At 36.7% G+C, this 27367-nt stretch overlaps 1 protein-coding gene across 1 annotated transcript; it reads left to right on the forward strand.

Moving 5' to 3' along the window:
• The first annotated feature begins 4779 nt into the window (after positions 1-4779).
• On the forward strand, positions 4780-24885 carry LOC106078063 (uncharacterized). The gene is made up of 7 exons (XM_056038673.1): positions 4780-5001; positions 7839-7942; positions 8180-8206; positions 9557-9753; positions 11759-11843; positions 13701-13912; positions 15927-24885. Coding segments are annotated over exons 1-7 (726 nt in total). The 5' UTR covers positions 4780-5000; the 3' UTR covers positions 16027-24885.
• The last annotated feature ends 2482 nt before the right edge of the window (positions 24886-27367 follow it).

Here is a 27367-nt window from a genome sequence, read left to right on the forward strand (position 1 = left end):
AGAAGAAGAAAAAAAAAGAGAAGGGAGCATATGCTACGCTGCGGGTCGGCTCGTTATTCAGAGAAAACACTCAATAACAAGTATGACGCAATGTTGGGAGCATTCAAACTGTTATAGACTGATTCATCTCACACGTTGTAGCCCAATCAGAAGTCCCCCCCCCCCTTCCTTTTTTTTTTTTTCATATGACCGTTTAAACAGAAAAATGGCAGAAAAACTGATAACAGTTTGGTATCCGCAGTGTCGGAGGTTCTGTCAGAATGTAGCACTGTGTGCCGTAGGCTGCCCAAAAAGGTCGTTGTCTCCTGATTTTTATCTCAGAGTTGACTTCAGAAGCTTTTTACGAGTTGGGGTTTAATCGCAAGACAGCGGAGATTTTGGATTCAATGATTTCCCTCTCCAGCGTGGCTAGCCTAACAATAGTACTGGCTGAGAAAGAAAGGAAATACATTTAAACATCCGCTGTGTATTTATAGCATTATGACGTCTATTGGAGCCAAGCATGACACGGAAATGCAACTCAAAAAAAAATAAATGATCATGCTAGTAGCTTACTGTTATTGCAGTTCCGCCATTGACAAGGAAATAAACTTTTACAGACAGTACAGTGTGATAGGATCTATCAAACGATGCTCTATCATTGAAACATGGTGTAGCTTCGAAACAGCTAATTTAAAAAAAATTAAAGAGACCGCTCCTCTATAAATATGTTTTGGAAAGAAAGAAAAAAAAACTGTCCACATTATCTATTTATTCATCAACATGTTGGGCCGCATCAAAGTTCCTGTTTCTATGTTCGAGTCTTTGTTTGACAGCGTTATACACCCGTCTTTCATTTTAGACCTATTTCTTTGGTTGAGTAAATTCAGTTTTTAAAGGAAACAGTAAATACAATTTGTAAATAGAACAGTGAATATGATAAACAGAAATGAGTCCGTACACCTTATCAAGATGGAGAGAGAGAGAGTAAAAAAAAATGGAGAGTGACATTGAGTAAGGGAGACAAAAAGAGAGAAAGAAAAGAGAACGAATAAGGGAAAGAAAAAAAAAAGAGAAAACAAAAGATTAATGGAGATAACAAAAGGAGCACAAAATGTATAGCAGAGGGAGAAAGAGAGAGAGAGAAAGAGAGAGAGAGAAAGAGAGAGAGAGAGAGAGAGAAAGAGAGAAAAAGAGAGAGAAAGAGAGAGAAAGAGAGAGAGAAAGAGAGAAGGGGAGAGTAATGGAGAATAAAAAGAGAGCTCAAGGAAGAGAGACACGATGAAAGTGGATAGAGATAGAGAACGATAAAGAGAGTGAGGGGGGGGGGGAGAAAGAGATTGAACAGGTAAAACGCTTATTGACAACATGTAATTGTACATTTTCATACATAGAGGAGAATCCTTTTTTTTTTTTTGGTACACCTGGACCTGGTGTACACAATAGCCTAAGAAAAAAGGCCTATCGATAAAAAAACAAATTACACAAAAATAAAACCATATAATAATTTGTGTGCATTTTCTATTTCTATAGAATGACATTTCTAAGTTCTTTAGCTTTTAATATAAAGTTATTTTTGTATTCTTCTTTCATCTTTCAATAAGACGTCATTGTCGTCGTTTTGTTTTATTTTGAAAACCTCTCCCATTAAATCTATCATTTCTTTGTGTTTTCTGACATCCCTACCATATCTTTTCTTTATATCGTCTGCTACTATCTTTTTTTTTTAGATCATCTGCTACTATCTTTTCTTTATATCGTCTGCTACTATCTTTTTTTTTTTGATCGTCTGCTACTATCTTTTCTTTATATCGTCTGCTACTATCTTTTTTTTTAGATCGTCTGCTACTATCTTTTCTTTATATCGTCTGCTACTATCTTTTTTTTTTTAGATCGTCTGCTACTATCTTTTTTTTTAGATCGTCTGCTACTATCTTTTCTTTATATCGTCTGTTTCTATTGAATTTTATTGCTTAAGAATTGGAAAGGGATGTCTAAAATTAATAAAAGAAGGGACTACTGGGATTAACATGTGTAAACATTAAAGTGTAAACATCCTCAATAATAAGGCTCATTGATCCGGCTTCCTGAAAGTGGCGCTGGAGCAGGTTTAAGAGATGCAGCTACCGGCGAAGCGAACCGCTCTATTTCTAGTCTAGAGGAGCTCCTGGTGAGCATGAAACGCCTAGGCTACGTGTAAATAGTGTATAGCCCATCGTGGGCTGGTCGGTAACAAGTGAGCCAACCTTTTAGCCAAAGCCTGCGCCTGACGTGCCGCTCTCATTTCAAAGTGTTCGAGCTTTAGTCTGTAAGAGGAGTAAGAGGAACACACACTCTGGGCAGATAGCAGGGACAAATCAGATAAAGGCAGAGAATGGAGGCAGATGAAGAGAACAAATCGTAAAGATGCTTGGTGGCATGTAAAGCGAGAAGAACAGGACGTCCAATCCCAGTTCAACAGGACGTCCTATCCCAGTTCAACAGGCCGTCCTATCCCAGTTCAACAGGCCGTCCTAGCCCAGTTCAACAGGCCGTCCTATCCCAGTTCAACAGGCCGTCCTCTCCCAGTTCAACAGACCGTCCTATCCCAGTTCATCAGGCCGTCCTATCCCAGTTCAACAGGCCGTCCTATCCCAGTTCAATAGGCCGTCCTATCCCAGTTCAACAGGCCGTCCTATCACAGTTCAAAAGGCCGTCCTATCCCAGTTCAACAGGCCGTCCTATCCCAGTTCAACAGGCCGTCCTATCTCAGTTCAATAGGCCGTCCTATCCCATTTCAACAGACCGTCCTACCCCAGTTCAACGGGCCTTACTATCCCAGTTCAACAGGCCGTCCTACCCCAGTTCAACGGGCCTTGCTAACCCAGTTCAACAGGCCGTCCTATCCCAGTTCAACAGGCCGTCCTACCTCAGTTCAACGGGCCTTACTATCCCAGTTCAACAGGCCGTCCTACCCCAGTTCAACGGGCCTTGCTACCCCAGTTCAACAGGCCGTCCTATCCCATTTGAACAGGCCGTCCTATCTCAGTTCAATAGGCCGTCCTATCCCAGTTCAACAGACCGTCTTATCCCAGTTCAACAGGCCGTCCTATCCCAGTTCAACAGATAGTCCTATCCCAGTTCAACAGGCCGTTCAATCCCAGTTCAACAGGCAGTCCTATCCCAGTTCAATAGGCCGTCCTATCCCAGTTCAACAGGCCGTCCTATCCCAGTTCAACAGGCCGTCCTATCCCAGTTCAACAGACCGTCCTATCCCAGTTCAACAGACCGTCCTATCCCAGTTCAACAGATAGTCCTATCCCAGTTCAACAGATAGTCCTATCCCAGTTCAACAGGCCGTTCAATCCCAGTTCAACAGGCCGTCCTATCCCAGTTCAACAGGCCGTCCTATCCCAGTTCAACAGGCCGTCCTATCCCAGTTCAACAGACCGTCCTATCCCAGTTCAACAGGCCGTCCTATCCCAGTTCAACAGGTCTACTACCCCAGTTCAACAGGCCGTCCTACTCCAAATCAACGGGCCTTGCTATCCCAGTTACACATTCCGTCCTATCCCAGTTCAACAGGCCGTCCTACCCCAGTTCAACGGGCCTTACTATCCCAGTTCAACAGGCCGTCCTACCCCAGTTCAACGGGCCTTGCTACCCCAGTTCAACAGGCCGTCCTATCCCAGTTCAACAGGCCGTCCTATCCCAGTTCAACGGGCCTTGCTATCCCAGTTCAACAGGCCGTCCTACCCCAGTTCAACGGGCCTTGCTATCCCAGTTCAACAGGCCGTCCTACCCCAGTTCAACAGGCCGTCCTATCCCAGTTCAACAGGCCGTCCTACCCCAGTTCAACGGGCCTTGCTATCCCAGTTCAACAGGCCGTCCTACCCCAGTTCAACAGGCCGTCCTATCCCAGTTCAACGGGCCGTCCTACCCCAGTTCAACAGGCCGTCCTACCCCAGTTCAACGGGCCTTGCTATCCCAGTTCAACAGGCCGTCCTACCCCAGTTCAACGGGCCTTGCTATCCCAGTTCAACAGGCCGTCCTACCCCAGTTCAACAGGCCGTCCTATCCCAGTTCAACGGGCCGTCCTACCCCAGTTCAACAGGCCGTCCTATCCCAGTTCAACGGGCCTTGCTATCCCAGTTCATATTATGCTTCGGGCGATTCAAGGAGAACCACGACACAGGATGCTGCCATTATAGAGGACGAATAAAGAACAGAAACACATTTTGTCATAATGTCGCGTCTTGCACGATGCAGTTCGTGGAGTTAGAGAGGATAAACTGGTCCATTTTGGGCAACAGCCTAGGTTCTCCCTTGAACGGTGACAATAAGGAAACCTATAAACTGACCTATTTCTTTCAAGTGCTCTACAAGATTAAGTCTCAACACGATACTCTTCACGAAGGGAGTTTAAGTCATAATGTGTAATGCTTGTAACGAAACACAAGCGTTCGTATACAAGTCTACATCTAAATCTTGAAGTCTTTACATTATTTTTGATTTTTAAAAATTTGTTCTGAACATTTGTCATTTAAACAAAAAATCTTTTAGGATAATTTAAAAAAAAAAGATTTTGCCATACATTGATCTATTTGGATTTGAATAATAGATCTAAAATCTAGTTATCCTTCGTTGTTAATTATAACAAATACTAATTTAAGTATATCAAATAGAGATCTTTATGTTTTCTTTCTACATAAAAGAAAAATTAGTTCATAAGCAATGTTTTGTTTTGTTTCCAATTTTAATTGTTCTGATAATTTAGTTTATATTTTATACTCATCACACCACTACTCTTTTTGTTGGGAAGATTAGTAAACATGTTTCGTCAACAACGATCAATAACAATTGGAAGTTAATTTTAGATCAAGAATCTAAAGTTTAGATCTAGTGTAGTTCACTGTTTAGATTTATTTCTTGTGTCTCCTCCTTAAGTCTAGATCTAAGATCTAGATTCTAGATTGCGATAGTAAAATGTTAGAATGAGTCCGCTTAGGCTTAATAGACTGTAGTTCACAATTGGTCGAAAAAGTAAGCTGATAGTAGTAATGTACTAGTCTAGTGATAGTGACAGTGACAGTGTTAACTTTACTAAGTAAACTTAAGTTAAAGTCTTACATTCAATAAATGAAAATGATTCATTGTCATTCATCATTGTCATGATTAATGATTCATTATAAAATTAGATCTATATTATTGTTCCCTTCCTTTACATTCTTTAGTCTTTACTTTGTCACAGTTTGTGTGACTTTACTTTAAACTAAGAAGTCTAGATAAAAAAGTAGTCTAGATCTAGATCTAGTCTAGTAGTTAGTTACTTAGTCTTAGTAGATATAGTTTTATTATAGTATAGTACTTAAATTGACTTAATTTAATAAAATTAGTACTACTACCAGATTAGAATTAGATCTATCAAGTTTTAGATCATCACTACTCATCTCTACTCAACTTACTGTCTTACTTAATTTTAGACTTAGTTACTACTGTTCAGTGTTCTGTAACTTACAGCGTAAGAGACGATGATAGAATCAGATAGATCTACATCTAGCTAGGAGTATCATGCTCATAATAGATCTACTTGTCTTGTACCATAGATTATTTTAGATTATCATCTATCTATAGATCATAGACGCCATAGTCAGTGTCATCATAAATCATAGTAGGGTATATGATACTTATGATAGATCTCTATAATAATCTATATCAAAGAGATTTAATTTTAAGTTCTCCAGATTATTTACTCACTGAATGTCAGATCCAAGTCTTTAGATTGAGATCTAACTTTTAAATTTAAAGTCAAAACTATGTCTAGAATCTAGATCTATATTGATACTAGATATATCTAGACTTTTAGTGTTGTTACACTATTTACACCTTAGTCAGTAACACTACTAGATTTTAGTATATAATATATATTTTAAATCTTTATAAATGTATTTATAAATATATAATAATATACACTAATACAGTATTATGTATAGAATAGTTTATAATAAAAAAATCATTTGATCTATGTCTGTAGGTTATTACAGACATTACTAGAATACTAGATCTAAGTTTTTTCATCCTAAAAAAAGCATTATTATTATTAGATGAAAAATACAGCTCAGAATATAAGTAACATTATTTTTAAGGAGACTTTCACGTTTGCCTTGTCTTAAGGGTACCCTCACTGATTTATTATTTGAAATCTAGGCAAATCTGGCCATCTTTTGATGGAAAGCATTGCTATGAAAAATACATTTTTTCCGATTCTACTCTTAAGCCAGTTCTATTTAGTTGATACATTAGTATTTTTCAAAATAGCTTTATAATATGTCTAGATCCACTCCCCTTCTGCTGGGGAAGGTAAAAAAAAATGGAAACATCCATACATGTATGTCAGCCTTGACATCGAAGTGAACATTGTTATTTAAAGGGAAAATAGAACAAAAATATATATATAATAGGAAAATCTAAAAAAAAAAGGCATGCTAACTACTGTAATATTAATTCAGCTCAAACCTTCACAATAAAGTAGTATTAGATAACCTATGTGTGTGCTAGCAATGGTCCCTAGTTTGAACCCTGCCCACTTTTTTACCACATTGACCTGCAGGAAGTTATAGGATGTAATAATTTTCATTTCTGAAGGGATGTCTGAAAGTTATAAAATAAAAAAAAAACAACTTTAAATCTATAGATAGACAATTTAAATAGAAGTTTTGTAATTGATTGTACAGCAATTTTAATCACTAGCTCCTGCGCTGTGTAAAGTTTCCCTTTCAGACCTTGTGGTCAATAGGGCAGATGATGTATAGGTCATCTGTTTCTGTGGCTTACGGTTAACGAGGGTGTCATGTGGCCAGCACAACAAGCAACTGCATTTACTTTTCCCCAACTAATGTCGGGTACCCATTGAAGCTGGGTGGACTCAGAGGCGTCCAAAGATTCCGAATTTAAAAATTCTAGTCTTCACCAGGATTCGAACCTGGACCCTTGGTTCGGAAGCCTAGCTCTTTTTCAAAGCCATTTTCAATACAAACTAAGAATAAATTTTATTTTGATATTTTTTAAAAATCTGAAACATAAAAGCTGTTTTGTTGGAAATAGCCCTTTTATTTTGTAGCGTGAAGTCCTACTTATTCGATTCTCATTAGTAATCATGAGTAGGCCTTGGAAAAAAAGATTAAAAGTAGATATTTAAACACAATGGCAAAAAAAAAACAACCTAATATTACAATGCTGTTTAGTCTGTAAATTAAAAGTTAATTCTATTTTTATTTTTTTACTGGTTTCTATTTGATGAAGTGTTCATTACAAAAATAAAAAATAAATTATATTTATAAAAGTAATTCCATGACTTTTAAAAAAGATCTAAGTTTGATTTTTCTTATTTTGAGATTTGTTAATGAAATACATCTACCTTATTCCCTTGTTTACTTTAAGATACATTGTAATTAAAATTGTGATTTTAATTTTTTTTAGTGAGTCATCAATCCAAGAGAATAAAAAATAAAAAATTGCCTCAAACCAATGTTCATTCCCAGTCAGCTGGTTGTAGATTTTCTGGCTATTTCCATACGACTGCAAACAAACTCATAAGATATTAGATATTTAGTAGTTTTACTTTTAAGCCTTCCGCTAGTGATAGGTTATGTCTGGCTGTAGTATTAGAACTGTCCTAATCTGTAGATACCCCTTTTTTTTTACTGACTGGAATGGTAAGCTGCAAATTAAGTTAATTTTCAACAGTGCTTTTTAAACTGCTTGTATTTTAAATTAAAAAGAAACAATTATCAGCCCCCCCCCCCCCCCCCCCCCCCCCGCATGCCTACACCTTAATTGATTTTAATTTTTTTTATTTGTGTACTCTTTCTATTTTTCAGTGTTTAATTCTATGCTTGGAAAGCTAACTGGCAATTCTAAAACTCCAGACCAGAAAGCAGCAGATTTTGAAACAGGTTTAGCCGAATTAAAACTTAAATGTCAGGTAAGATTTTATTTTTACAGTGTTGCAGAATCATTAAAAAGAATTTGCCTTTAGAAGTTCAATATCTCTTCTGTTTGCCAGCATTTTTAAAGTAATAAATTTGATTCATCTGAATTAGTTGGTTTATTACATGAAGCCTATACATCAAATACTTAACCTTAGTGTCCATAATTTTAAATGTGTACTAAACATTGCCTTTGCATTCAGTAATGTCTTTGAAATATTTTTTCTTTACAGCCGGTGTTTGAGGAGAATCCATCAGAGGTAAATATTTAAAATGTAAAAAGAGCTCGTCCATTTCTCATTTATTTTATTTACAATTAATTTCTTCAATTCTTCTGGATAGAGTGCAGAGTTTATTTGTGAGTTAGTTCTCCCACTCTTGGCGAGTGTGTCAGCCTTCTCATTTCCTTCAAGTTGTATATGAGCTGGTATCCATTGAATAACAGTTTTTTTTACTGTTGTGGTTGAGCTTTGTAAGTGCTGTTCTGAGGTTTTTAATGGATGAGCTCTCATCCAAATCACAAGAAAGATGATGCTTACTATAAGCTATCCCGACAAGACCAACGTCTAATCTTTCGACTCAGGACCGGACACAACAGAATGCCACAACACATGTACCGTAAGCTCAAAATTGGAATCAGTGAAATCTGCCCATGTGGAGTATCACCTGAGAATGCCTACCTTGTCCTCCAAAACTGCTCTCTTTACCAAGAGGCCCATATAAGACACTGGCCCCAAAACACCCCAATAAAAAGAAAACTATATGGAGAGCTCCCAGATTTGGAAACCACTGTGCATTTCATCTCATATATTGGTCTTGTCATCTGAACGCTCCAGCATAACAATGAGAACGAAGAAGAAGAAAATGTAAAAAAAAAAAACCCAACTCTTTTAGGGCATTCATCTGCTGAAAGAAATAACAAAGCTCTCTACTAACAGTATATAGTGCAGGTGTGCTTGTGTTTTCTTATATTGTTGAAACAAAGTATCATTAAAATAACTTTTGTTTAATATAAAAAATAGACATTTTAGTGCCGGATAAAAATCAAGTTTATATATACATTCAGAAAAAATATTAAAATATAAAATTTTCTAAATGATATATAAACTGGCTTACTCATTAATATTAAGTTTCTCTTTTTTGCTAAATTATTTTGGAGATTAAATTCATGAGTACAATATGTCATAATAGTGAATCAACCCTAATCTCTGACCCTGTGGCATTCTGTGTCAATGTCTAAGCCTGCTAAGACGTCTACTGCTGATAACAGTGCAAATATGCAGGCACCCTGATCCTCAAAGGACTTCTTCATTGATGATTTTATCTTGCTGCCTTATTTCAAGATCCAGTTTCTGATTTTTGCCATATTATTTAGCAGAGTGCTTAACACATAAGTTCAAGACTTGACTTAAGTGCTAATAGTCAGCAAAGCACTGTCTTACACATGCTTATCTGACCTATTCTGGGCTTGGATCTTTTGTTATAAATCAATACAAATTAAGTGAACAATGTCTTGGGAAAATTAAAGAATAAAGGTTTTTGATATACTTTTGAACCATTTGAATCCCATCCCTTAAAGCCATTTAAATTTTTTGTTTGTCTCTGCTAAGGCTCACTCTGAAGCCTCCCTGCGTCGATTTTTGCGAGGCTACACTACTGCGGATGCTGCATTTGTGGGTATAACCAAGTACAACAAATGGAGGAAAGAGTTCCAGGTAGACAGCTTGACTTCTTCTGATCCAGATATTATCAGTGAAATGTCTAAAGGTGTTGCCCATTTACTGAGGACAAGGGATGTCAAAAGCAGGTCAGATGTGTTATTTTCTACGGGCTTACAATTGTTTATTCATCAGATATTCAAGATCTAAATTAACAAGGCCAATCTTTTTGCATCGAGCTGTATTGGACTGGCTTAGTTTAAATTGTTGTCATGGTTCTAACTATAGCTATGTAAGTAAAGTTTCCCTTCAGATCTTGCGATCTATAGGGCAGATGATGTAAAGATCATCTGTTTCTGTGGCCTATGGTTAATGAGGGTGTCATGTGACAAGCACGTGACCAATAGCCATTTTTTTCCCATCTAATGTCTGGTACCCATTAGTGCTGGGTGGACTCAGAGGCACCCAAAGATCCCGAAATAAAAAATCCCATTCTTCAGCAGGATTTGAACCGAGACCCGGTTCAGAATCCAAGTTCTTTACTGCTAAGCTTATTTATAGCTAATGCCCAGGCATAAATCTCACTTCATTGAGATGATCCATAGTTGAATAAATGAGGCCATAGCTAGCTATATATAATATCTTGAATATCCTTAAATATAAAACAAAAAATCAAGATCTTCATCTTGTAATCAATCTAGGGCAGGGGTGAGCAAATTACGGCCTGCGGGCCACATGACACCTACAGAAATCAGGTGTGCCCACAGTAAATGCATATAAAAAATGCAAATAATTTTAAAAAAATATTTATTTAAATTATTGAAACTGTCTTATTATAAACAGTTTCAAGTAAACTAAGATTATGCTTATCGGCTACACTTGAATACACTCAATTTCGGACACAATTTCTAGTCAGTATTTATTCAATGCTATGAAGAACTGTGTTGAGTGTTGGGTATGCTTGGAACAAAATGGCAAGTGTAACAACTGATGAAGCTTGATCTTTGACTGAGAAAAACAGTTTTTTTTAAATTATTTTTTAATAAAGAATATCCCAACTATAAACAGTAAAGTTTGCACAAAGCTGCATAAAATATTGAAATATTGGTTTGAAAGTTATAGTGATCAAACTTATCAGAGTTAGGGGTTTTAACCACAGGTAGTTCCAACAAGTACTTGAAGATTTAGAAATAAAATATTTTGATGTATCCGTTGGCTTAGCATGGGCATGGAAATGAGAAGAATTTAAAATCTCGAGGAAGAAATTTTTATGTTCCATGAATGACATTGACTGAGACTTTCTTTCTAATATTTCTAATGACGAGTTGAAGACAGATTTACTGTTCTTCATCATAATTACTATTACAATGGGTTCTTTGCATATGAAATGTTAATGCATGCTAAATCTTTTCAAACAAGGCTTTCCCATTTCTTCAGGAAAGCAAAAGAAAACAGGCTTTGTCATTTTCCTTTGCTGAAAGGTGAAACTGTAGTGAAATAATTAAAAGTACTAGACTTATTTGGATTCCTTAATTGTGGAATTTATAAAAGCAAATTTTAAGACATCAAAAAACAGTTTTCAATACCATCAGCTCACCATGTGTGTGTATATATATATATATGTGTGTGTGGCCCCCTATTTCCCAAAAATTTTGTAATGCTGCCCTCGATACAAAAAAGTTGCACACCCCTGATCTAGGGCCATCAGTATCGAAGATTACAAACTTTTTATGACAATGACCTTTATGGTTACCAAACTGTAGTATAAATATGTAGAAATATTCTTTGCTGCGTCAAAATATATTAAATAGATGGTCTAATTTGCAATTGAATCATGGATGTTAGGAATTGTGGTTTCATAAAATACTTTCAAAAAAAGCTAGAAGTAAGGTGTATGCATGCTAGAATTAAGTTTAGGCATGCTACAAGTAAGGTTTAGGCATGCTAGAAGTAAGGTGTAGGCATGCTGCCCTTTTAGACCTTGTGACCTATAGGGCAAATTATGCAAAGGTCATCTGTTTCTGTGGTGTAGGCATAAGCAACACAAATGTAAACATTATATTATGTTTAACTTTCTTTGTGCTGGATATGTTTAATGTAATGTAACTACCACAAAGTTTGCAGTTGTTGAATTTTTTGATTTCTCCTACCCAGGCCTGTGTTGTACATAATTGCGAGGAAGCATGTGGCCGCAGACAGAGACCTTGACAAACTTACAAAATTTACTGTCTACTTATTGGTAAGTTGATTTTTGAATTTTTAAATTTTTTTGTGTAGCCTAAAACAAACAGCATGAACGTCAACATTTTGACACATTATTGTTTGAAAATGATGAAATTAGCCTCAGAATTCATCATCACTCCTTTGAGTTCCTCATGGAACATAGGGCCTCGACAAAAACACGCCACTCTCCACGGTCTCTTGCTAGCTTTTTGATGGTGTCCCAGCTCTTCCCGGTCTTCTCTGCTTCTTCAAGTACACTGCGTCGCCATGTTCTTTTTGGTCTTCCTCTGCGTCTTGTTCCCTGGGGGTTCCACTCTATGGCCTGCCTAGCTCTGTTGCTGGTATCTTTTCTAAGGGTGTGACCAATCCATCTCCACTTCCTCTCTAAGATCTGCACTTCTATATTTTTCTGTCCACTCATCTCCCACAGTTTGGTGTTTTCTACTTTGTCATACCAGTGTATTTTTAGGATATTTCTCAAGCCTCAGAATTGCATAGCAGGTAAATATTCATCTAAGAATGAATGTGAAGAGGATTGGACTTTTTTGATGCTTACATTTGAAACACTAAAAAGCGTGGAGCTGGTTGTAGAAAGGGTGAAAGTGCAACAGCCCCTGGTGATTACAGATACCCAACCTGTGACCCCAGTTGTGTATCAAGGATTGGCCTCTTTAGTCACACAAAAAGTAGAGATGAAAAATGTCATAGGCAATGAGGAATGCAGTATTTCCAGTGGCTACGCAGCCGAGCTGTGACCTACATATTTTGCCACGTCCGGGGTTAGCATAACCATTGTCCGCCGGTGGTCGATTAAGATTTACTTTTCGCCATCTGCTTCTGTCCTCAGCTGTGGATTTTCTTTTGGTCTCAAATGTGTATCCTGCTGCCTTTTTGAGTGACCTCCATCTGTCTCTTTCTGAGGCCACATGCAACCAGGTTCTCTTCTATGTCAGCTAAGGCAATAGTATACTCATAGAGTGCTTTGGTCCAATATCTTTTGTGGACCTGTGGGTTAAGAAGTATCTGGGAGAAGGTTTCTGTGCTGTCTTTATCTGCTTAGCAAACATAAGCTCATGACTTGATTTGAACTTGAGCCACCATTGATAGGATGACCAAGTGGTTTATGCCACTGAGGCACACATTTGATAAAGCTTCTAGAATCATTTCTTGTTGCTGGTATGTCTACAAAATTGGTGGGAAAGTAACTTTCAGGATTGACCCTATAGCTTATTTGAATGCTGGAAAGTCATGACATCAAAATAAATTGAAATAAGTATAAAAGATTTGTTAATACAGACCCCTAAATTCATGTAATTAATGTATACAGAGGTATATATGTTTTTAGAATGTAGGTTGCCTTAATTGAAAATTAGTACAGTATTTGTAAGCTGAAATCAATTTTTTTTTTAAGATCAATACATTTTTCCTATTCATCAATTGTTTTTTTTTTCCCTTGAAAGTCTAAGTGAATATCTTATTAGGCCATAAATAAATCTAGGAGTTTCTTGACATCTGTTTAATTCTTTGGAGCTAACCTTTTGGTAATCAAACATTTTCTGAATATAACACTTCCTCATCCTGTAACTGTCAGACTATCAAAAGTCGAGTGTATTTAAGTTTATCTCTGTAACCTTAAGAGCCAGACCCTAAGATCCTAATAATAAATTTTGTACAATGTTAACTGCGGACCCATGTTTTATTTTATTTTTCTGAGTTTATAAAGAAATGATTTCCAAGTTGTCAGTTTTAACCAGGGCTCTTAGGGCTCATAAAATATCAGGAAATCCCCTAAACAAAATTGAATTAACTTGTCCATTTTTTAAAAATCTACTTGACAAATCTAAAATCTATGTTTTAAATGTTATTTTGACAGGAACAAACATTTCAGAGACTTGATGAACAAATTATAGACAATATTTGTATAGTGTTTGATATGAAGCAGTTCTCTATGGCCAATATGGACTATCAGTTTGTCAAAAAGTTGATATGGCTCTTGGGCAAGTACTACCCAGAGAGGTTAGGAATCTGCTTAGTCTACAACGCACCAGTCATGTTCCAGGGATGCTGGGCTGTTATACGGCCGTGGTTAGTAGCTAGTTTTTGTTTGGTTTGTTCATTTTGTTTGCGAAATTTTACTTTAAAATTTTTTATTTTTTTAAAATAAACAGTGCCTATAGCTGTAGATGCATTGTTTACATTAGATGCAGAATGTGGTTGGATGCCTTAGAATGCTAGCAGCAGTTTTTTAAACTTTCAAAACTTTCAAATAAGAAGACCTTATCATATCTCCTTCAGAAGGAGAAGTCAAGCATGGTTACTCTTCTTAAGTAAAAACTGGATGTGTATAATTGGGTTTTTTTTTTTTTGGAAATTTTTTAAACAAAAATGGGAATACCTCAGTGAATAAGGCCTGCCCAGGAAATTGAGTGTTTTTGAAGCTCGTTTTAATTCTAAAGGTATTAAATATTTATTTTTTTTGACTAGACATATTTTTTTATTTTTAAACTTGTTTCTTTATTACTTTTGATATAATATTATATTTCTTTTCTATAACTATTTTTTTTAGCTTATATTTTATTTTATTCAGAGTTTTTTTTTGTTGTTGTTTTTGTTTAGGAAATAGAGGGTAGCTTTTTCAAATGGGAAATAGGTGCTATTGGGTTATCATATAATATTCGGTCATGTTTCCTTTGATGTTCCAGTCTTTCTCAGGCTATATTTTCTTTTGTTCTTCACATTGTATATCCAATCTAGCCCCATTTGCGTCTTTTAATTTCTTGCTTGTTATGGTGTTAGCTGTATTGTTTCCCACAGACTGTAGTTGGAGATTTCTCTTCAGCCATCTAAGTAGTATAAATAACATTTATATTTATTTTTAGATAATTTAAATAATAATTAAATGAAGCTAATTTAGTAATATAAATTGGTTTTGCTCACATAATAATAGTTTCTGTGCTCCTTAGAATTATAGCGAGAGTTTAGATTTTAACTTGCCGCTTTTTATACTTGATTATAAAAAAATGTTTACTTTTCTTTCGACATTCGGCTCTCTTGTGTCTGTTATTAGAAAACTGATTTATATTGGTTAGTGAAAAGTTAATCCCTTACAATTAAGAGAACCTTGCACAGTCAAATTAGATTTCTTATCTTTTCTCTCATGAGCACAGCAAGTCTCTTATCTATGACCTTAGGTTTCTTGTAAGATAAAACTAAATGAAAGTAGTCTGATTGTGTTTTCTGTAGGATCAGTTGAACTTAATTTTGTTGTGCCTACCTTTTGTTCAGTCCTACTAATCAATTGAAAAAATCTTTACAAGGGATCATGATAATAGCAACATTTCAGTAAAATTTATGTTTAGCTGTTGTAATAGGGGACTTCTGTAAATGTTTTGTGACTGGTTAGAGGGGAGACCTTGGCCTACTTCTGTAAATATTTTGTGACTGGTCAGAGGGGAGACCTTTGCCTACTTCTGTAAATATTTTGTGACTGGTCAGAAGGGAGACTTTGGCCTGATTCTAGCAAACGTTGAATTTCTGTGCCATATCTATTGGTTTCATATGACAATGTAGTATGATTGTTACACCACTTCTTGATAGCTTGATGTTTGAAAGCTAGAACTACGAATCACCTTTTACTCATTTCTTGAGTGATAATTGAGGAACAATTAATTAACAACTAAGCAACTAAGCAGTGAGCTGAGCTGTTAGACTCATTGATATATGTCTAGACGTAAATCCTCTTTTTATCATAGGGTTCAGATTGTTGACATGATGGTCCAGGGTTTGAGACATTCTCTAGAGGAACTCTTCAACTCATTCTCTTCTTTTAAAATGAATTGACTTAATTCACTTAATTTTTTTATGACTTACTTGACTTAATTGACTTAATCCTTTTGACTCCCTGTGGAGCCTAGTATCGTAACAGTACTTTGACATTGGACTCTGTTCTGGGCAATTCACCTCAGGGTCCATTCCCAGTTCTGCTATCTTTGCTTCGTATTCCACTGATTTTAAAAATGAATGTACATAAGTTATGAAACACTTTGACCTATCTCTATCTATTTATTTATCTATTTATTTTTTATTTTTTTTTCTCTAGGCTGAATGAAATTACAGCCAGCAAAGTTGTCTTTGTCAGCAACGAAACCCAGATCTGTCAGTACCTAAACCCAGACGCCCTTCCACCAAGCGAAGATTAATGACGGCAGCATTAGCAATATGTGTGTGTGTGTGTTTATAGATGTGTACCATGTAAACAGGAAACAGAAACAAAGGATGGAATGAAAGGAAGTAATTTGTATGCAGTGTATATTTTTAGCTCTGACCCATGAAATAAGACATTCCTTTGGCTTGTACAAATATTGACATTTATTTATTTCTATTTTAAAGTTTCAATAAATTTAATTGAAACTGGAGTTATATTTATTGAGTACAAAACATGTACTCCACAGGATATCTTGGATTTTTTCTCTTTATTTCAGGATGAGTTTTGATTTCATCATTTATCCTTTGGTAGTAAAATTCTTTTTAAATTGTTGGTAGAAAATTTTTATCTTTTTTTTTACTTAACCCTTAAAGTGCTGAGCTATTCTACAATGAGTGCATAAAAAAATGGAGGCTAAACTACCACATGCACCTTAAGGGTTAAAACCGACCAAAAAAGTAATAAAATCTGCATATTTTACAATGTACTTATAAGTTAATCTATAGATTTGTATTTAAGAGACATTGACATAAATATGAAGTCAATCATGAAGAGTGTATATATATATACATATATATATGTTCTGTAGGGTAAATGAATGTTATTTATACTTATTTATACAATTGACCTCAGCCAGATAACAAATGACATTTGATATTTCAATTTGTTTCACTACTTACAATAAAAGCCATTGAACTTTTATATGACACAGACTAGTATTTACATTTCAACTGTCGTGTTTTAGTGTTCTGAATTTTATGCTATTGACTGAAAAATGACAGATGTTTGTTTGCTTTATTTATTCAGATATTTGTATTATGAAAGACACTAATCGGTTAGCCTTTTAAATATTTAGTCCCACCTTATTGTAACTGGCTTCATGATCTGATTCAGTTTGGTTTATGACAGTCTACTCTATTTGTTAACTTACAGTCTATTTCAGATGTTTGGAAAATGATTAAATACTGGTAACTGTTGAATGTTTAAATAATGTTTTGACTTGAAGGAAGCCATTTAGATCTTAGAAAACCTGTGTATATCAGTGACTGATTGGCTTTAATTTATACTTCTCTATTTTATTGATTAAATAATTATGAACAGTTAGGTAAACCACAAGCATTTTTTTTCCACCAGATGAAGTCTCACATTTGTTAGTTAACTGTTTGACCTATCAATTTTCTTCATAATGTAAGCCTCGTTTGACTTCTTTACCCGATATGGAAAGGTCAAAGGGAAATTTCTACAATTTTAGTTTAGAATGACGATATGACTTAGAGTGGAAACAAAATTGTTTAAGCTACAAATTCTCACCATGACATATTTAGACGACTGGTTAGAACTCCAAGCTCTGTGTACAGCCAAGCAAAGAGTATTTTAAAAAATACAGTTTGCAATGTTGAAAGTATATTTTTTTTTATAGTGGACTTGACAGAAGGTACTCTCTTTTATTACCTACTATCTATAGTTCTGCTGATTTGATTCCTTGTACAAATGCATTCATGCTAAGAATTTTTTATCTAGATCATTCTAGTCGGGGAAAAAGAAAGATTATAAAGTCATAAATCATGATTTATTGTAGTTGTTTCTTGATTTATTCTATAATGTTTTTAGAAGTTTTCTTTTTGCATGCATTGAGCAGTATTTTATTCATTTGCTCTCCTCATTCAGTGATTGAATAGTTTGCTTTCACTTGGCTTTTAGCTTCAGATACTTAAAGTACATTTCATTGTGTGCATTGCTGTTGGGGTTATTCACTTTGAAATTCATGTTTTTTTTGTTGTAGTTTTTTTGGGTGTTTAAATGTTTTTTTGTTGTTTTTTTTTTGTTTTTGTAACTTACATTTGACTTATGAAATATTGATGGTTGAAAAAAGCTGCTTAATCATTTCTTTTTTTCCACAATTGAATTTATTATTTTTTTTAAACTAGAAAAATTAAAAAAAAAATAATTTTTTACAGTAAATTTTTTAATTTAAATTTCAGTCTTATTTGCAATTAAACCTACTATATCTATAAATGTATATTTTTTTCCAGACTGCCTGTAGATTATATTGAAGTTCATTTTGAATCAGCTTTGAATATTAATTGAATTGATAAAAAAAAAATGCAAACTTGTTTTCCTCTCACTAAGCAAGGTAGTAGAAGTCTCACCGTTTGTTGATCTTTTTGCCTTGATCCGAAAAATACATTGACCTGAACAATAATTTTTATTTATTTTAACAAAGATCTAATTAATTAAATTGTTTTACTGCTGATAAATTTATTACAAAGTATTTAAAATAATTTTTATTGAAATTAAGTATTTCTTAATTTTTTTTTTCTTAATTACAAAAGAGTTCTACTCATAATTATATACTTAAATAATTTAATAATTCAATTTCTACAGATGCAACATTTTTGTATATTTTAAAAGCACTTACTTGTTTATTGAACAGATTTTTTTCCTTGTCAAGTTTATTATGAATTCAAAGTTAAAGCATCTTGTATCTCAACTTTTTCATTCTGAGAGTATAGAACACCTAACATCATCACTCAACAAGCTTATTAGATTGGGAGTTACCAAATGCTAAAAATAGCAAGCTAGAATTTTTTTATTTTGTTTTGTAAGTGTCCAGAAAAAAAACAACCTTGCAAGAACATATTAAAAGGGGAGAAAAACAATTTAGGTCAGTCAATTACTAAGTTTGACTCTAGTTTAAAGGTTCTTTGTTTATTTCTATAACATGAATTCTATTATAATGAATCTTTGTATTTGGGAAATCTACTGTGCCTGCTTATCTTACAAACAAATCTGTTGTTTTCACTGAATCCTCTCTCCTGTCATCACTAATTTCCCAGCAGTTCAAACCTGTCTTGCACTTACGTACTTCGCTCAATAGTCACAGTTAGTAGTCTGTCTACTTATAACATCTATCAGTCAACAATGTTTCATTTACATGATTGCCCACTCTTGCTTTTTTATTTTATTTTATGTTGTTTTGTTTTTTTACTGTGGGACCAATGGTAACACACTTATCCAATAGCTCTTGTTGAAGAAGCTATAAGGAATTTTGGGTGTGTAACCAAAGTCAGCCGTAACATGGAAAAAAAAAAGAAAGGAAAAACATGGCTGTCCACAACTCCACATATAAGGCGTCACACCTTCTTAGAAGACAGAGGGCACTAGCTGAGAAGAGACTCTGAAAGTTCCCTATAAGTAATCCCTGAGGAGAGATTATCTCCCTTTTACAGAACAGCAAAGGAAGACCTAATTCTATAACAGGTTCACTCACTTTATTTCTTATTTATGTGTCTTTTAACTAGAATATTGTCTTTCTTCAGTTGTCTGTTGAAATCTTTAGTTCACTTCTAGTGTATATACCATTTTAAGAGTAGAATTATAATACTTTTTTTTTCCTGGCTCTAGGCCTGCCTGGAATTGGCATCTAAGTTTTGGTTTAACTGGCGCAACACATGGTTACCAACACAATATTACAGACCTACTTACCAATGTTGACATTGAACAATTGTGGTTTTTATACTAGTTGTAGTGTTTTTCTTTATAGAATAGTTCCATTTTAAGCTTGTACTTTGTATCTACCAATCTATATATTGGGTAAACTAGTTTATTTTGTAGATCTGAAATTATTATTAGTTCTTTTTTTTTTTTGAGTTGGTTAAATGTCTTCATTTGTACTAGACATCACCTTCAGCAGTGGCACTGTTATGCTTTTATGAACTCACAGCTAAGTCAATACTTTGTATTTACCAATCTATATATTGGGTAAACTAGTTTATTTTGTAGATCTGAAATTAGTTTGTTTTTGTTTTTTTTTGAGTTGGTTAAATGTCTTCATTTGTACTAGACATCACCTTTAGCAGTGGCACTGTTCTGCTTTTATGAGCTCACAGCTGAGACAATACTTGCCTTACATGCTTCATCTGGACATTGTTATTATATTGGATTCTAATTGTTATCTATTAGACTCTTTACCATTAGAGCTACCATTTACCCAATAGTGGATGGGCACGACATGGCCTAAATTGTGCCGATGTGCTAAAAGCCCAAATATCAAATACCTAATAGTGGAACACTTTGGCTGATTCCTACAATGTCCTGAAGTGAAGTTGTCAAAGCTAGATCTTACTGTTTAAAATCTGTGTTCTTTTTAGATTTGGAAAGAATAATGCAAAGGTAATTTATTATTTTTTTATGCTCAATGGTATTTTGTATACATAATGTCTTGATAAATGTTTTCATTATGTTAAAGCTTATCCCAGCAATCTTGATTCTTTGAGCAATCTTGATTCTTTGAGCAATCTTGATTCTTTGAGCATTCTTGATTCTTTGAGCAATCTTGATTCTTTGAGCAATCTTGATTCTTTGAGCATTCTTGATTCTTTGAGCATTCTTGATTCTTTGAGCATTCTTGATTCTTTGAGCAATCTTGATTCTTTGAGCAATCTTGATTCTTTGAGCATTCTTGATTCTTTGAGCAATCTTGATTCTTTGAGCATTCTTGATTTTTTGAGCAATCTTGATTCTTTGAGCATTCTTGATTCTTTGAATAAGAAACCTAGATGTTGTATTGGGGCTTTTTTTTTTTAATCCGTCTTTTGACCATTTCCATTGTAGACATTGATTGGTTCTATGTCAGAAAATTCTTTTGATTAAAATTTTTTTTTAAAATTAACTTTTAATGAATGTGTCCAAACTGTGTACTTAGTTGTAAGAAGATGTTGCATTTTGATGACCATATCATTGTCTTCCAACATGGTAAGATGAAGTCAACTAGTGTCTATGTATTTATGACAAACCTTCTCTTTGTAACAGGTGAACATGCACTTTGTATAGCCCAGGGTCCTTTTAGATGTGAGCTTTTGGGGCTGTACATGTGCACATTTTCTGCAGGTTTTAAGCTTGTATGAAGAGACCCCTTAGATTTGTTCTATACCATAATATATTTTCTCTGATTTCCTGGGTTTAAGTTTTTATTTTAGTAGCCATTGTTAGAATTGCATTTATTTATATGTTTTTCAGACATTGAAACCTTTTTAAAGAAATCCAGTTTCAGTGAAGTTTCTATTATGTTGAAAAAAAAGTCTAACTTTACCCAACAAATTTGTTATCATTGCTGTAGTGTAACTGTTGTTAGTTTTTGAAGTTATTGCTATTGTACCATTGCTTTACACTTTTTATGGTCTCTGAGGCCTATGTAAGGCATTTTTTTATGGTCTCTGAGGCCTATGTAAGACACTTGTTATGGTCTCTGAGGCCTATGTTAGACACTTGTTACGGTCTCTGAGGCCTATGTTAGACACTTTTCATGGTCTCTGAGGCCTATGTTAGACACTTGTTATGGCCTCTGAGACCTATGTAAGACACTTGTTATGGCCTCTGAGACCTATGTAAGACACTTGTTACGGTCTCTGAGACCTATGTTAGACACTTGTTATGGTCTCTGAGACCTATGTTAGACACTTGTTATGGCCTCTGAGACCTATGTTAGACACTTGTTATGGCCTCTGAGACCTATGTTAGACACTTGTTATGGTCTCTGAGACCTATGTAAGACACTTGTTATGGCCTCTGAGACCTATGTTAGACACTTGTCATGGTCTCTGAGACCTATGTTAGACACTTGTTATGGTCTCTGAGACCTATGTTAGACACTTGTTATGGTCTCTGAGACCTATGTAAGACACTTGTTATGGCCTCTGAGACCTATGTTAGACACTTGTTATGGCCTCTGAGACCTATGTTAGACACTTGTTATGGTCTCTGAGACCTATGTAAGACACTTGTTATGGTCTCTGAGACCTATGTTAGTGTTAGTACTATTTAACGTGTTGATACTACTGACTGCTGTTTCTTGCTCTGACCTTTGTTATTTGGGTGATGGATAAGGTAGATACAGTGGCTTGACTAGTCAAGTCTTTATAAAGGTTATGTCGGTCTTCATCAAAATATCTTTTGAGATGACCAGTGGCTAAGGCAAGTTGCTGATGTCAAAGAGTGTGGCCTTAGCCTATGGGCATTGCTTCCAAACCTTTAGTGTAAGGGAGTTAAGCTGCCATCACTTTGTGGGGTTGCGTAGATATGCTTGATCTAAAATGTGACTAGCTTTGGTACATATTGTAGTGTGTGTGCAGGGGCGTAGTGAGAGAAATGTGGGCCCGGGGCAAGCTACATTATTGGCGCCGCCCCCCCCCCCCCCATTTTAAATGAATATCACAGAAATATAGGCTGCGTGTGGCGCTTTAGGTTGGCGCCCGGGGCATCGTGTCCCCCTTACTACGCCTCTGATTATGTGGTGATCGGAAATATATCTATGTATGAAAAGAAGAAGCTGTTTATAAGATTAGGTTCAAAGAATAAACAAAGACTACTAGGTCTATAATAGAGACATAAAAGTTCACTCCCAGATCTTGCAGTCCATGTGGCAAATGATGTAAGGCATATCTCATCTATATGAAATGAACATTATCACTTCACTTGTTATTGTAAAGCATGCATATATCGTTTCAAGTCTACTTTGGTGAATGGAAAAGTGCTACTACATGGATTATGATTATAAAAGACCTTGACATAAACAGGACAATTGCCATCAGATTTTTTTTAAACAGTAAACATTTATAACGCATGTTGTATTCTTTCTCGCTAAAACTAAACATTCCGCTGTATATTTGATTCTATGTTACTATATTTAGAATATCGTTTGCTAAAGTGATTAGTATTCTCCCTTGATGAATAAAATAAAAACACAATAAGGCACTGTGCTATTTGGTTGCAGGTTGGCGATACTTAGATCTACAGGGTGGCCCAAAAGTAGGTTGCAGGTTGGAGGTACTTAGATCTACAGGGTGTCCCAAAAGTAGGTTGCAGGTTGGCGGTACTTAGATCTACAGGGTGTCCCAAAAGTAGGTTGCAGGTTGGCGGTACTTAGATCTACAGGGTGTCCCAAAAGTTGGTTGCAGGTTGGCGGTACTTAGATCTACAGGGTGTCCCAAAAGTAGGTTGCAGGTTGGCGGTACTTAGATCTACAGGGTGGCCCAAAAGTAGGTTGCAGGTTGGCGGTACTTAGATCTACAGGGTGGCCCAAAAGTTGGTTGCAGGTTGGCGGTACTTAGATCTACAGGGTGTCCCAAAAGTAGGTTGCAGGTTGGCGGTACTTAGATCTACAGGGTGGCCCAAAAGTTGGTTGCAGGTTGGCGGTACTTAGATCTACAGGGTGTCCCAAAAGTAGGTTGCAGGTTGGTGGAACTTAGATCTACAGGGTGGCCTAAAAGTAGGTTGCAGGTTGGCGGTACTTAGATCTACAGGGTGTCCCAAAAGTAGGTTGCAGGTTGGTGGAACTTAGATCTACAGGGTGGCCTAAAAGTAGGTTGCAGGTTGGCGGTACTTAGATCTACAGGGTGTCCCAAAAGTAGGTTGCAGGTTGGCGGTACTTAGATCTACATGGTGGCCCAAAAGTTGGTTGCAGGTTGGCGGTACTTAGATCTACAGGGTGGCCTAAAAGTAGGTTGCAGGTTGGCGGTACTTAGATCTACAGGGTGTCCCAAAAGTAGGTTGCAGGTTGGTGGAACTTAGATCTACAGGGTGGCCTAAAAGTAGGTTGCAGGTTGGCGGTACTTAGATCTACAGGGTGTCCCAAAAGTAGGTTGCAGGTTGGCGGTACTTAGATCTACAGGGTGTCCCAAAAGTTGGTTGCAGGTTGGCGGTACTTAGATCTACAGGGTGTCCCAAAAGTAGGTTGCAGGTTGGCGGTACTTAGATCTACAGGGTGGCCCAAAAGTAGGTTGCAGGTTGGCGGTACTTAGATCTACAGGGTGGCCCAAAAGTTGGTTGCAGGTTGGCGGTACTTAGATCTACAGGGTGTCCCAAAAGTAGGTTGCAGGTTGGCGGTACTTAGATCTACAGGGTGGCCCAAAAGTTGGTTGCAGGTTGGCGGTACTTAGATCTACAGGGTGTCCCAAAAGTAGGTTGCAGGTTGGTGGAACTTAGATCTACAGGGTGGCCTAAAAGTAGGTTGCAGGTTGGCGGTACTTAGATCTACAGGGTGTCCCAAAAGTAGGTTGCAGGTTGGTGGAACTTAGATCTACAGGGTGGCCTAAAAGTAGGTTGCAGGTTGGCGGTACTTAGATCTACAGGGTGTCCCAAAAGTAGGTTGCAGGTTGGCGGTACTTAGATCTACATGGTGGCCCAAAAGTTGGTTGCAGGTTGGCGGTACTTAGATCTACAGGGTGTCCCAAAAGTAGGTTGCAGGTTGGTGGAACTTAGATCTACAGGGTGGCCTAAAAGTAGGTTGCAGGTTGGCGGTACTTAGATCTCCAGGGTGGCCCAAATGTAGGTTTTACCGTTCTCACGTAGACTTTTGTTTGAAAATTCGAAACAGTGGGAAACTTGATCTACCTGTTCACACAAACACAAACCTTTGAATCTCTCAGATGTTCAAAATGTTCTCCATCGACATTCCAACGGTCTTCAAATCTCTATAGGACATTCTGACACACAGTGTGGCACAAAGTCTGATCTTCATTTCTGTGAATGCGAGCTGAATGTTATCTTTGAAATCATTTCTTGTTTTTGGGTTTCTTCTCACAAACCTTGGTCTTAACGACACACACACACACACACACAATAGGTGTTAACGTCAGGTAGACGTGGTGGTCATTTGATGCTGCCCCTTCTTCAGAACCAACTTTTGGGGCCACCCTGTGTATGTATGGAGCATTTGGACTCAATTCTTACGTTCATTGTTTTGTCTTGTTATGATAATGTAATAAAACTTGACCATTAGAGACGTACTGCTCCCTGACTTCTTACATATGTTAGGGATGTTATACTATGTAATAAACATGAAGTAGTAACCATGGATCTGTCTATCGTCTGTTGTTTTATGTACTTTAGTCTATTTATAACTTATTAACCTACCGCGTCAAATTTTTAGCATGTTTAAGTAAGTTTTTTAAAAGTTTGTTTGTAGATATATTAATATACATGTAATCCTATCGTGTAAAAAGGCATGGTACTAACTCATTAACATATAACACTGAACATTCAGGGGACGCGGTGGCTGAATGATTTAGTGCTTGGCTTTCGAACCTGGGGTCCTGGGTTCGAATCTTGGTGAAGACTGGGATTTTGAATTTCTTGATTTTTACGTCGCTCCTGAGTCTCTAATGGGTAGAGGACTTTCATTGGAAGAACTTTCCTGAACATTCAACTTGAAGAGTGCTTGGTAATACACGTACTTTCTCTTTGCGTTGACTGAGTGGTAAAGCGCTTGGACTTCCAAACCGGAGGCTCCCGGGTTCAAATCCTGTTGAAGTCTGTCGATTTGTAATTTCTGGATCCTTAGGGCGCCTCTGAGTCCACCCAGCTTTATTGGTTACCTTAACATTAGTTATAAAGTAAATGCGGTTGGTCGTTGTGCTGGCCACATAACACATTTGTTAACCGTAGGCTACAGAAATAGATGACCTTTACATCATCTGCAGTATAGATCTCAGGGTCTGAAAGGTAAATAATTTACTATAGTAAAGTAATTGTGTATAGGGGGTATATATATATATATAGAGAGAGAGAGATTGATAGATAGATATAGCATTTTCATATGACCAAGAGGTGATACACAAGTCCGGTCACAATTTGGGCATCTGTAATCAACAGGTGCCGTTGCACTTTCACCCTTCTTTCTACTTCTGGTGGGCACGCCGTCTGCAATCCAGGACCCTACCTTTATGCTTGCTCTCCATAGGGGTCAATCCAGGACCCTACCGTTAAGCTTGCTCTCCATAGGGATCAATCCAGGACCCTACCATTATGCTTGCTCTCCATAGGGATCAATTCAGTACCCTACCTTTATGCTTGCTCTCCATAGGGATCAATCCAGGACCCTACCTTTATGCTTGCTCTCCATAGGGATCAAACCAGGACCCTACCATTATGCTTGCTCTCCATAGGGGTCAATCCAGGACCCTACCATAATGCTTGCTCTCCCTAGGGGTCAATCCAGGACCCAAACCTTTATGCTTGCTCTCCATAGGGGTCAATCCAGGACCCAACCACCATGCTTGCTCACCATAGGGATCAATTCAGGACCCTACCATCATGCTTGCTCTCCATAGGGGTCAATCCAGGACCCTACCATCATGCTTGCTCTCCATAGGGGTCAATCCAGGACCCTACCATCATGCTTGCTCTCCATAGGGGTCAATCCAGGACCTCTTTCTCTCCAAATTTAACTATATCGTTTCTTTGGTATTGTATTGAAATGAACTATAAAACTGAGAATGAAATAATATAACATAAATAGCGTGAGCACTTGATTTCCTACTTGACTGGGTTGAAGGGCAATTACATGCGAGTGAACTTTGACATTGGTTGCATTCCCCAGTCTTTTCTTTCGTGGATTCAAACCTTGCATCTGTCAAAACAGTTTCGCACTTGGTTTGGAGCTTTATGACACGGGACAGACGGAAAGTACAGACAACGACGTCATGTTCAAGGGTTTAATGAAGAGAGATCTATACTTCTCACAACAATGGAATCTCAAATTGACTGTGTCAACCTGAGCCAGCCAGGAAAACCGATGACTTGACAGAATTGAAGTCATTGGTTAAGTCGCAGGACTACATGCACGGCGCGTAGGATGTAATCATCTTCCTTTTTGAAGTAGCGCCTGTATTCAGGGCCAAGGCGAGGGAAGTCACAGCGCCCCACTTACTCATGGTCTGCGGCCCTAATGAGGCTCCAACTATTGAGTCTCCAATGCCAATAAGCACAAGGCCCCAACATTGTCAAGCCCGGAACTGATGTATACAACAATGTTATTGACATACAAGACTTTACATAATTGGCCTTCAACAACGCCACCAAAAGTGCAGTGGTTCTCAATGTCTGGGTTAGAGAAAACAAAATTGAAAAAAAAAAAGACTCGGGTAAAGGTTGTTGTTAGGAACCCTGCATTTAAACACGAACACGTTCACCAATTGTAAAACCAAATATTAAAAAACAAAAGTTTAAAGTCTGCATTGAAGATATATACATACCTCTGACACGATGACAAGAACGCCAAATTAAACTTCAATTCGGCCAACTAAATAAAAACTACAAATGGAATTTCATTCTGCAGTACAACTAGTGCATAGAAAAATTATATAAACCTTTTTAAAAAAACAACGTATCAACATTTCCGTTACTTTGTACACCGGATACCCCAAATAGCTCGCCATTTATCGTTTTCTCCGCCATTAATGAAAATCTCAATGCCAGTGTGACCCGAGAACATTTAGCATGACTACTATAACAAGTAGTCGCCTCAATCTGAAGTGGAGAAAGCTATCCCCATATAT

Source organism: Biomphalaria glabrata, chromosome 8 (assembly GCF_947242115.1).
Source record: "Biomphalaria glabrata chromosome 8, xgBioGlab47.1, whole genome shotgun sequence".
Classification (NCBI taxonomy): Eukaryota; Metazoa; Mollusca; class Gastropoda; family Planorbidae; genus Biomphalaria; species Biomphalaria glabrata.